At 38.9% G+C, this 13145-nt stretch overlaps 1 protein-coding gene across 1 annotated transcript in view; it reads left to right on the forward strand.

The window, feature by feature from the left end:
* Window positions 1–884: 884 nt before the first annotated feature.
* Window positions 885–13145, forward strand: part of hpse2 (heparanase 2) — a 46813-nt gene continuing 34552 nt past the window's right edge. Inside the window, exons 1-3 of the mRNA XM_010782369.1 lie at window positions 885–1266; window positions 3161–3315; window positions 4126–4287. Of these exons, the coding sequence (XP_010780671.1) occupies window positions 992–1266; window positions 3161–3315; window positions 4126–4287 (592 nt within the window). The 5' untranslated portion in view covers window positions 885–991. The remainder of the gene's footprint in view (window positions 1267–3160; window positions 3316–4125; window positions 4288–13145) is intronic.

Below are 13145 nucleotides of genomic sequence, written 5' to 3' on the forward strand. Positions count from 1 at the left end.
AAGAGTTTATAGGTGAGTTCCATGTGTAGAAACTTAAATCCTAAATTAGTTTTGAATGTTTTTGAAGAGGGTCCAATCTGTTCATGTTGCCATCTCCAAATGTTGTTGGTCTCAAAAATGTGCAATCAATCGGTTGTTTGTCAAAACAATGTAAGCACCTACATACCCAGGAACACGAGAGATCATTTGAAAAGATTGCGTCTTCTCTCTTTTTTATAACATGCCTTCTTTTGTTCTCTTGAAGTGTCTTGGCCGGAGACAGTTGTGGGCCTACAGCAATATTCTGTTGGATTATTTAATTTTTAACGTGTCTGCACATTGGGCCACAGCAACCTTGAGTCATTATTCACTTCCTTATATGATGTACATTTGAGTTTATACCAACAAAATGAATATGAACTGGTTATGAGTTTATTATGTGAGTTTCACCATGAGCTACTTCACGGATTGGCCTTTGCACAGCCTGTAATTGTATATGAAATATGTCATCATAATGACCTAAAAACATAATTGTTGCAGTTACTTGTGGACTGAGCACACACACTATATTTCACTCTGTTGGATTCAACTTTTTTTCAAACCTATATTCCGATCGTTGTAATATTTACACATTTAAACAGATTTAAGAGCGAGATTTATGCATTTTAGCAGGAAGACTGCATTGCGTCATCACATTTTAAGAGAAGCGCTTTTTTACTAGTTTGTACTCATACCTCTGAGAACCTTGGAGGGGCGGTGCTGCCTCCTCTCCTCCTCCCAGCCTCTGGCTCTTCTAACCGGGAAGGCTGGCTCGGGGCGTGCGCTCTGGTGAGCAGCTCCCAAAAAGACTCAGAGGGGGTGAGACAACTAGACAGGAAGACCCATCCAGATAGATGGGAGCGAGGTAAAGAATAACCATCGAACTTAGCGACACAATTTGTTCTTTTTTTTGTCTTCACACCAATTGAGCCTCATTACGCGCACTGATCCTCCTGCTCTCCAAATCAAAAAGATGCCCAAATCCTCATCGTGCGCATTCCCATGGTCCTCCCTGTGGCTGGCATCTTTGGCTACTTTGGTTGTGCAGTCGGTGCTCTCTTCCTCCTACTCTTCCTCCTCTACATATCAGAGATCTGCAGCCGATGGGAAGCGACCCGGCTTCATGGAGAGGACGCTGGTTCTCTTGGATGTCAACACCCGCAGTCCGATCAGAGTCCTCAACGACAACTTCCTTTCTTTGCAGCTGGACCCCTCGATCATCAAGGACGGGTGGCTGGACTTTCTAAGGTACCAAGAGTTTTCCTGTTTACCAACAGCATCGATCTGAATCTGTGTCGACATTAAATGTTTGGTTGTTCTTTTATTCATTAGGCAGCCACGTTGTCTGAATTGTCATATAGTGAGCCAGCACGTTTCTCACTACCTCAGGGTACTGAGTGGTCTAACATAACTGAACGATTACAACGACTGAAAAGGTCAAAACCTATACCATAAATAAATAATGAAATGTTGAGTCAACGATTGGTTCAAAGACTATCGATTCCGACGTTATTGCTGTTATATAAACGATATGTTGATAATTTCATACACAAATGTTTGTCCTTAACCCATAGTCCATGCACAATGTCAAGTCATTAAAATTGTTTTTTGAAGTTCTATTATTTTCTACAACAACCTCTCCATTGTTATGCCATCCATGTTGTTCATGTTTCACCTTAAAGCATTACTCACCCTCAGAGACGCAAATTATAAGACTGTACGTTTTGGCCATGGATCATAGATCATGACATTTTAAAATTCAAAACTTGGAAAAATATCTCACTAGAAAATGACTTTTAAATGACAAGATTAACTCATCATGTGCTGGATTTGATTTCAGTAAAATATTCTTGAGTATCATTGTTTTTTTCAGCTTCTACTTTATTGTTAAAGATAAATAAGATTTGCTCAAGATTTGATATACAAATTATTTAATTAATAATGTGCATTTTATGACTAAAAGACAGGTAAGCATGTTGTACCATGTGTGCCTGTTATTCGTCCTATGTGTGTTTTCCCCCCATAATATAATAATATAAAATATATATTTTAAAGGAATCTGTACATTTTTCTTTTCAATTTCAGTAGGATCATCAAAACTGTATATTCATCCTTTCTCTTTGTTACATAGCCTCCTATAGGTTATAACTTGGTTCAATATTTTTTTTTTTGCTCATTCCTTTTATAACAATATTGAATCAGTGAATCTTCATTAACCAGACATTGTATAGCCAGAAAAGTAGATAAGATTTGAATAACCCAACAATACTGCAGTCTGACTCTGGGCCGTCACTTTATGCATCTTCCGTCATTTTATGGTGTGAAGTTAGAGGCGCCTGCCACGTAGGCTGTAATTAAAAACACAAAAGATTAACAACAAGGTAAATAAACTTAATCTACTGTCATTTGTTTTTTAAAATATTACAATCATATTACAATAAATTCCATTTACAACTGAATTTAATTTGTTTTCTGCTGCATGGTGTTTACATATTTAAGCTCAACGTTTTATTTTGAATTCGACACTTGTTATTGTACACACTTGTTAATTACAAATAATTACATGTTTCATTGCAAAAAGCACAACAATTAATAAGTGCAAAAAATAAGCAAATTACCATTTTAGAAGTTCAGCTGGAAGTAAAAGCATCTACAGATGATACTTTTGTTGGTCTTTATAAATAAGAAGTCATTCAAATTTATTGTGGAGAGTAAAACCTACACATATTAGGCTACATAAGTGTGCTGTTTTAATCCTTTTTAGATACACTGTTCCTGTTGCATCTGCTTTTCCTCATAGTGTCGGGTGGAAGTTGTTTCTTGGCCCGCTGATGTCAAAGGGAAAAACAGGGCAGACGTTTTGACATGGGCCTAGGGTGTTTTTAACCGCCACAGCTAAGTTAAATTCCCTAATTTGCGTATGTCTGTGTAAGGCTATATTTATATATTATGCTATATTTATATATTTCAAATATGGAAATATATCTCAAATAAAGGATATTGAGCTGAATTTCGCTTTATCGCTTTTCTGCTCCGCCTATATTTGACCGCATTGAAACCACAAACAAAGACTACGTTTTAATGACGCACACTTGTGACTACGTAACATTTCTTTAGCACGTTCTTTGTCCTCTGTCCGCAGCTCAAAGCGGCTCGTGACCCTAGCGCGCGGCCTGTCGCCTGCCTTTCTGCGTTTCGGGGGGAAGCGGACCGACTTCCTGCAGTTCAACAACCAGAAGAACCTCGCGAAGTTCAGAGGGCCGGGGCCAGACTACTATCTGAAGAACTACGAAGACGGTGATTGCACACGACATTTCATTTCCTCTACGTGTCTCCATGTGTATTTCTGTCTTTGTTTGGACGTCCCTCGACTGTCTGTCGGATTTTCCTCTCTGTATGAATAGTCAGACGCACCGAGTCCATTTTACTGCAGACATATTCATTTTCCCGCTAAATGTTACATTGTTTCAGTAGCCTATTTTAGACAGGTTAATTTCCTTCAAAAACATTATGCTGCCCTAAATTCGTGGCACCCGGCTTAGACACCGGACCTATTAATTCTCTAATATTAATCCTCTTTAAATGGGGAAGACACAATATATGACAAAACTCGAAAAATTCCACACAATTGGGTTAAATTTTACTGCACCCCAAAATGCAGCTTGCAAAACCATAACCAAAAATCAACTATAATAAAGTTGATTTAACACCTCTTTTAAACATATATTTTGACTTTACCAAAGTGGGAATTGTGAAAGGCTTGTGTAATAGACTGTATTAATTTGAGCTATGGCTTATTAAATGTTAACTGAGTAAGGGGCACTTTTACAACAGTTTTACAAGCGTCTATATATTGACATATTCATATATCCAAATGTGTCTCAAAAAAATAAAAAATAAAAACAACACAACCTTTTAGGGTTCAACAGGTGGTCCAGGTTGAACTTGCAAATACATTTTTAAACACACTTTAGTTACAACAATTATTTAATGTTGTGATAAATACTGCTTTTTGATCAAAATAGCCGCACAAGTACGACATTGTTCAGGCCATGACATAAAAAATGTTAATGTTGCGTTTATTTTTCCATTTATGCTGGCTTGCAGACATAGTGCGCAGTGACATCGCATTGGACAAACAGAAGGGCTGCAAGCTGGCCAACCACCCTGACATAATGCTGGAGCTGCAGAGAGAAAAGGCCGCCACCACACAGCTCGTCCTGCTGAAGGAGCAACTGTCCAACATCTACAGCAACATTACAATAACAGGTAGGAGATCACTCACACAAAAATACTGCTCTCCTGGGCACACACTCATATCCTGAGAAACATGTTGTGCATGTTCACATAAGTAGTCTGGACCCTTTGTGTCATGCACGTTCATGCAAATGTGTACTTGCACACACACGTGCACTCGCTCAAGGTTCAAAGCATGCCAATGTAAACCATCAGCTTTCAGAATGACAAATGTAATTTGTAAAGGAGGAATGTGGGGATGGATAGAGGAGTGCAGCAGCGGAGGCTAGTAAACAGAGCACTGACATTTTCAATGGTTACAGTTAACTCAACCTGACCGCAGAGAGAACTCTGGAGTCCGTATTTTGGGTGGGCTGCATTTCTTATCTGTTACTGTGATTGGCTTGGATGGAAATTAGGAACTGCAGGAGAAGGGAGTAAATTAAGGATTTGTCTCTTAAAATCACTGCAGTTTTTGGATTCATGGTAGTGAGTCGTGCATAAAAGGAGTCAGTGTCAGAAATGATCAGTCAACTTTACGTGGTTTTAAAGAGCTGGAAACACACAGTTATTAACTTAGTTGGCTTGTTTAGGATATAGAACCAATAAAAGACTGACCTTAAAATGTAAGGAAATAAAGGAAGTAAAAACAAAAAAAAGCTTAACCCTGAATAATACAAAACTGAACAGCATTATAGAACAAAATTCTCCACATATCCAAATGTTAATTGCTCTGTTGCATCTTCATACAAAAACACTGACTCTTAAACTATTTTGGCATCTTAAATTGTTTTTGTGGGCTTGGTGTTTGTTCCAAAAAAATAAAATAAATGTAGTTATGGTAATGATCACAACCCCATGTTCACTTTAGATCCAGATAAATACTTGGCCATGTGTTTTGAAAAGACATTGATGAATGACATAATACAAAGAATCCAAATCTACCTCAAGTGAACCCAGTTGGACGTGTCACTAATTCATTCGGTCATAATGCACACACAGAGTTGGATTGTAACGGAATACATGTAACGACGTTACGTAATCAGAATACAAAAATCAAGTAACTGTATTCAGCTCGCGTTAAATTTGAAAAACGAGTAATCTGATTACAGTTACTTTCGTAAACCTGAAGTGAATACATTTTGGATTACTTATTGGAATTATTGGTGGAAAGATTTCCTCACAACATTTAATACTCATTACTAAAAGCCGAATCATCACAGCGCACAAAACCTATTACCGCCGCAGATGGACCAAAAAAGGGAGCGTTTGAAAAAAATGTGCGGGTCCGCTCAGTGAAACAATAACAACAAAACATGGAGGAACAAAAGTCTGCGTTTAAGTCGTGTGTGTGTGTGTAGAGGTGTGTGTGGTTAAAACACATCAGCCTGCGGTCGCTCTTTAGCCTTTCTAATGATTCTGAAGGTAAACACAGTGAAGGCGGTGCGTGAAAGGCACTGCACGCTCCTCTTCCCAGAGGCTGAGTTAACCCTCCTGCTGCCTCCGGGTGCTGCAGAGATTTCATGAAGTGAAGGAGGTTTTCCTTCTATAAAACAGCTGTGGGCAGCAGATACTGTGAGAGTCACAGACATGAATACATGGACCAAGGCAGACTGGTGCACACACTCTCCTGTTTTGCCGATCCGGTGCTTAAACAAATATAGCTCTACACCCCTAGCCGAAATGTCCTTAAAATGAAGTCTGAGTTCGACATTTTAATTCATGTCCTGCCAACACTGGCAGGACAGAAGGGCGGCGACACGCCCGTTCTAAGCCGTGTCCCTCACTCCTCACATCTTAAACTGCATCCCCAAAAAGTTTATTATGTTGTTACATCGTTTCAGTTGTGCTCTTGATAAGCAATTAAAACAGTAAAAACATATTCAGTTTCCTTTTGCTTTTTGTGCCTCCTTTACACCAAAACATAACCATCTTTTATGAAAAAAGAAAGTAATCCAAAAGTAATCTAAAAGTAATCTGAATACGTTACTTTTTTAAGACACGTAACTGTAGCTGTATACTTTCAGAGCCATGAATTCAGTAATCAGTAACTGATTACATTTACAAAGTAACCCTCCCAACCCTGTGCACACAGAACTGGAGGTCTCGCATGAGTGGCTTCCATGTTTTCAGAAGGTCTCGCTTCCCTGAAGTGGCCGCGCTGTGAGTTTCCAATATTAGTGATAGATGTGGAACAACATGACTTCGTACATCATCTTCGTCTTGCAGATACTCTCAAGTGCAACAGTCAAAACATTGCCTCGTTGCATTTATCATATGAGACTGCTCATGTGAGGGCTGAGTTCACAAGTTCATATCAGGAGTCTTGTAGTATAGCACCCTATTGTATAATTGGTATATAACACTTAAGGATGTTCTTTAGGCCTGGCATTTTCACTTCACTTTTAATACATAGAAACAACAATTTGGTGTATTTTGGTGTCAAATAGCTTAAAACTAATAAAACCATGGTCGAGACAAATAACCCCTGTCTACATGTGGTGTAGCGCTAATGTTTCTAAAAATTAAAACCACATTTCCCATAAACCCTGCTGCTTCCTGTCCCAAGGAGGATGTTACCGTTGGTTACTTTCCTCTGCTGCAGCGTGAAGGCCCACAGAGTTTTCTCAGTGATAGTTAAGTACGGACAGTTAAGAACAAACGTGGAAATGATTTACTGAAGGTTAAGTTACAGTAGCATACTGAAACTGCTAAATTATTTCACAGGTGGAAATAGGATTAAATAAAGTGAAAAAATATTGATGCAATAATAAATCACCACTGAATGTTATCTTCCCACTCACTATTTGAACTATTTCATTGATTGATTCGGGCCCTATGGAGGATTTGGTCTTTTGAAATGTGAAACTGATGTGATGGTTCCCATTAAGAGTAGAAGTGTATAAGAGACAGAGAGCGGTGCCTTGCTGTTTTTGAGCAGGTGCCATAGTTGTTCCTGACTGGTTGGCTGGGAGGGGAAGGGGGGGGGAGCCAAGCAGAAGGACATTATTTACATAAAGCTGATTTACTGCGTAGTTTTCCCACAGAAGCGCATATTCTTTCAAGCACAGACACTAGCTGCAGGTTTCTCCCCTGGGAAATGTTTTAGTCTGAAGGATAGATTATTTGTGAAGGTGGAGCAGCTGTTTTCTTCTTATAGTACAAAAAGAGTCCTCGGATGGAATCTAAAATACATGGACTGTTTAAGTTACGCACCAGAAAAGGCACTGGCAATGCAGAAGAAGTCACGAGTGTGAACATGTTTGTGCTCGGGTCTCATTAGTACACTCATTTGAACTCCAAGCATGTTGTGTAAACTCAAAACTGTACGCTCACATCTCAGTGGTGGAGGGTAACAGGGGTACAGAGGCACCAGAGATGTGTTTACATATGGTCTGGTAACAATCAGTGTGTGTGTGAGTGTGTGTGTGAGAGAGAGAGAAGGGTAGTAGGTGTTTAAAGGACATTATAATAGCCTCGCTCCATCCTTTTCCACTCACCACTGTCTGACCTTTAACCTAGGCTTGTTAGAGCTATCAATAATGGGGCCGCTCCGAGCCAACACACACTGACACACATACACATGCACACACACACATTCAGCTGGGATTCAAGTTGAGTAAAATTCCCAAAGTTCATGGTCATGGTGATCTCATGTCTCCCTCCAGGAGTTTATCCCTCCATCAGACGTCACTTCTCCACTTCTTCTCGTCTCTTCCTCCTCTTCGCTCTTCTCCCCACCTTAACGCCGCTCTCGCTCTTTTTCTCTCTTATGTTTACTGTTGGTTTAGCTGTGTATATTGTGTCTCCGTGTGAAAGTCCTTTGTTTATTTGACACTTCAGAGAATGAGGCAGTCACTCCGCTCAACTTGTGACCTCAAAGGCCTCATCCGTGTGTTTAAGGCTCAAGGGATAAACACAACTCAATTTAGGAATTCCTATACTGTGTTATTCTTGTAGTCTAAGGCCGGCCGATCAATATTTGAGAACATGGACTAGCAGAAAATCTTCCCAAAACAGAGAAACTGGAGAAGCAAGAGTCAAACAGAGGATATATTTAGTTATAAGGTCTGCAGCTGCTCCTCAGGCAGTGAATGGAAAAGTTAATGTTCTTCTTCTGTTGCTAGTATCAACCATTTATTTTCAAATAGGTTTTTTTATTCCAAAAATAATGATAATACAGTATGTGCACAATACAAAAATTATACAGTATTTAATCAATTGGGGCAAAAATATTCAATTAATTCTGTTAATGCATGTAACTCTAATTTGTTGCACAGATAGAAAAAGCTGCATCACTGGGACTAAACAATGTTATAGTCTACATGCGTTCATCACCTACAGCCTTTTATTATTTACTCCACATATTTACAGTTTAGAGAGGAAAAAGAGGAACAAGTTATATACTTAGTGATGAGGTTGCTTGTACTGATACAGACTCTAAGTATATAACTTGTTCCTCTTTTTCCTCTCTAAACTGTAAATATGTGGAGTAAATAATAAAAGGCTGTAGGTGATGAACGCATGTAGACTATAACATNAACAACTATGCCACCAAGTGGACAACTGAATGATGACAGGCTGATGGATAAATTGGATCTATGGATGTTTATAGCCTTACTTGCTTCAGTCAACATAATCCAATTACAACTATTATTATTGGCTAAGTGTCTAGTAGTATAAATTAATTATATTTTAATCGCAATTACGATTTTGGCTTGCAACGACTATGAAAACAACATAATCGAAATAAAACGATTATTTTATTTATTTTAAAAATATATATATTATTTGTATTGGTTTTTCAATTGAATTATACTTAAAGTTCAGGGTAATCAACTGTTAAAAACATTCTACACCTTTTTTTCTCCAATAAATTGATGTTTTCAAAGTAAATGGATAATCGTTTTTAATAATTGTGATATCAATTATTAACCCAAATAATCGAGATTATGATTTTTGCCATAATCGAGCAGCCCTACAGCACACACATTAACCTTAAGTGTTAGTATCAGTGGGAAGCTACCGTACGGTTCCTTGGAGCTTTTCTTTTGGTCCGGTGCCTTTCTCAGGTTCACCTCAGCAGTGCCGAGGCAGCAAACGGGCGCCTCTTTAATAATAATAATAATAATAATAATAATAATAATAATAATGCAAACTCAAATTTGTATTGGAGGTTGTATCTTGGACCAGTTATTGCTGTTGTGTCAGTTATTTTAAGTTTAGACACAGGACTGGACAACAGGGAACAGCGGGGGATTGGGGAGAGGAGCCATCTGGAGGGGATGTAAATGCTAAGTAGGACATCATAATAATATATCATAACCTAGATCGTAGGCACAAGCTAGCAAAGTGGGCGCAGCAGGCGGAGTTTGACACCACACCACATGATGCAAAAGGTCGTCCTTTTAATGATATCAGCATTAATGAGCATTATTCCAATGTTAGATTGGCCAACGTTGGCTTCATGATCAGGCATATAGCATGCAGCCTGACATCACTCGCCACTTTCTCTCTTCCTTAGTCTGATCTCACCGTGTGTGGTGTCAAGTGGCACACATGTTTACAGTTTCTAATCAGTTGTTTGGTTTAGGTAAAGATTGCTGAGAGTCCATGAGACACTAATACCTGAGCCCAGCTCTCTTTGAACTGACACAGAGGTGCAGCAGTCTCAGCCGGGAGCCTCGCACTGAGAGCGGCAGGCCTCCATGGAAAGGAAGAATGACAAAATAGAAAAGTGTGAAGCAATACTAATATAACCCTGCTTTCACAACAAACGTGCAACTGCAACAGAGCAAAGCCATTATATTCAACTGCGGTAGTGGCTACACGCTCCCGAGCAGCTGCACAAGCCAGAGAGCAGAATGGTTCTCACTGTCCTGATTTTCTACCGGATTTTGCAGCCAACTTTTATCTAAAGTGAACTTTAACTCCATGTGCTGACCTCCAGGATGCGTGCTCTGGCATTGACATGAGGTGTTGGACGGATCTCAGATCGGAGTGAGTGGTGGATTGAACTTCATGCAGTAGGCTAAAGTTTGCACACAATTTGCCTCAAACTTACTGTTTTGGTTTTCCTGACCTAACCAAATCTTTAGAGTTATTTGCCTTGTAAACTATCCTTCCCTTACCAAACCATACTTTGCCATGTACACATGTAGTAGAAAGCAAGATTATAATTGTTTCTTTCCAGTGGACATTGTAACTGAACGTAGGCTTTCCTAAATTCAAACTCACCCCTGGATAATTGTGCACAGTTGAGTTTGTGGATATCTCAGCTATTCAATGATCTCAATTGGCTAATGATGCCAAGTTTGAAAATGAATGCAGTGATGGTTTCCATTCATACTGTATGTAGTTTAGAGAATCCTAGATAGCTGCTTTGCAGGATTATCAATGCTGAGCTATGAAAACTGCAGTATGTCTGCGTGCGTGATGTAATACTGAAGTTCCTTAACAGCATCAATTTGAATATTTTAAAATAGCTTTGGCTCAGTTATCACATGAGATTTTCAAGGAGCAAAACGCTTTTCTGTAATACAATAATGGAGAGGACTGAAGGGAAATGCATGTCCCTGACAAAAACTATTATGAGTGACTAAACAGCACATAGAGAACGGCAGAAGGTTAAGAATCTGGCAAGACAAACATTAGGAGCAAGCTAAGAAAGGGGATTTTACTCAACATCTGTGAACGGCTGGAACATGTTTTCCTCAAAACAAACTGGCACAGCTGTCTGTAGTCAAAGCCTCTAGTTATAACTTTCTGTTTTTACTCATTTAAAAATCAAAACATATTTTCCCGCAACAATGGGGAAACATGCTCAATCCTTCCTATTAGTTCTGCCATACAACTCCTGCCAGCATTTGATCCACTCTTTCTTTAATTTGTTGTCCTTTTTTTTAAAGATAAAGTGGAACTATTTCCCAAACATCTGCCTTATCTCCTGTGTGTGAAATTCCCTCAGTAAATATGCGCGCTCATTCACACACAACGCGTGAATTGTGATGGATTCAGTTCCTGGCTGCAGCTTCTCCATTTCCCGTTCCATCTCCATCTCGCTGCTTAATGCAGAGAAAGACTTTCTCCTGCCAAGTTTCACACTGTAACACCGCAGTGCAGCCAGTGGCCTTCATGGCGGGATAGTGAATATAATCTGCTTTGATTTGTTGATATCCATAATGATATTATTGGATATGAGCAGTTATGGTGGATCTTAGAAAGTAATGTGGTAAAACTAAAAAAACATTAGGGGCTGTGTGTATGTTTGACTCATTAAGAATCGCCCCACTGTTTGTTTAACTGTATTGTTTTATGAAAAGGACCTGGGAACTCGTGCTTCCAACAACCGAGGGGGGTCGAAACGCATCAATGAGCTGCAAGCAGTACACCAATGTTTGTTTTATACAAATACACTGATAAAGTGATCTCAAACAGTGCTCCAAAATACGAGTTACTCAACACAGATGTTCCCCTCATTATGCTTGTCTTTAAAGAAGGGATATTTAGCCTATATTACTGTGTTTTTAAACGAGAGGTTTTGGACGTTTTATATTTCTTTATCTTTGCTTTTGTACTATAGCGATAAATATAAGAAACCGTATTATCTGAACAATTATCCGTGGACTTCGACAATGCTTTTATAAACTTTTTATCCAAGAGTCATGTGGGTTATTCTTGTTTATTGTATTTTTTTACAACGCTATTACCTTCATCTTTATACTCATACTTATTATTGCTTGTGAAAATGTATTTTTAATAACAGTAAATGAGTTAAATGAGGTCTTTGGACCTGAACAGAGATGTTGATACACATGGCAGCAAAGCAAACATTAAAATACCATGCTGACATTTAAATGACCTTTAAATGAGCTAGGCTTCCAAGTTGGCTTTGAACTCTGCTCAGCATGGTTTTAGTATTTCATAGCAAATGATGTGCAGTCCTACTGTAGATTAAATTAGGCACAGCAAATTGAGATGTTGGCGTGTGGTGGAGGAACAGCAAAGACAATGGCTGCCTCAGTCTGGCTGTAAGAGCCAAACCTGGCACCTACTGAACAAAGCAAACACTTAGAAAGAAGCACAAATGCACTTTTCAATTTATTGTCTGAAAATTGTAACTCTTCCACTGAACTTTCCGGTAGTGAAGTTTTATAGGGTCATACATTTGTGGTTTTTTATGGATTTAGTTTACTGCATTTGTCGTATTGTGCTATATTTAAACGAAGTCTCATTCGCTAGCTTTAAAATGCATCTTCATAATATAATAATAATCATTCTTTAAATAAATTGTATTATGAAATTACTTTTGTTCAAGTACCAACGGAAATGTTTGGATCCAGCATTAAACAGTTTTACACATGAAGTATTTTTCAATGTACGCAGAGTAGTGGTGGTAGAAGAATAGGAGCTCTCTCAGAATGTGAATACATGTGACATTACCGTATATCCTCTGTGTTTGGTTAAATGTATAGCATGCAATTTCTTAGGGCTTAGGGCTTACCTGTCAGTTTAAAATGGTCAGCAGTGATGTAACCTCAGCGTGAAAAACTCTTGATGGTCATATTGCCTGCCTTTTCTTCACTCTTTCCACATGGCTTGCACAGATCCAGAAGTGTCTGTTTTTCCTTGATGGAAAGGAAAACCTAGTGTTTAAATCATGGATGGACATAACATGTAATTCCATGTGTTTGCAATATGCGCAAGACAAGTGCCAGCAACCTGCAAACGAATGTCATTTTAATAGCCTGATGCATGGGATATGTTTGAAAGCAGTCCTTCCTCTCCTATGATTGTTTGGCATGACATCCAACCTCCACATTTCCCCTCAGAACTCTAGAAAACATACGTTTTGTGTCAGATTTCAAATCATGGCACGGTGTTCTTGCCTG

The sequence above is a fragment of the Notothenia coriiceps genome, unplaced genomic scaffold (genome assembly GCF_000735185.1).
Source record: "Notothenia coriiceps isolate Sejong01 unplaced genomic scaffold, NC01 NC01_scaffold00024667, whole genome shotgun sequence".
NCBI classification, from domain to species: Eukaryota; Metazoa; Chordata; class Actinopteri; order Perciformes; family Nototheniidae; genus Notothenia; species Notothenia coriiceps.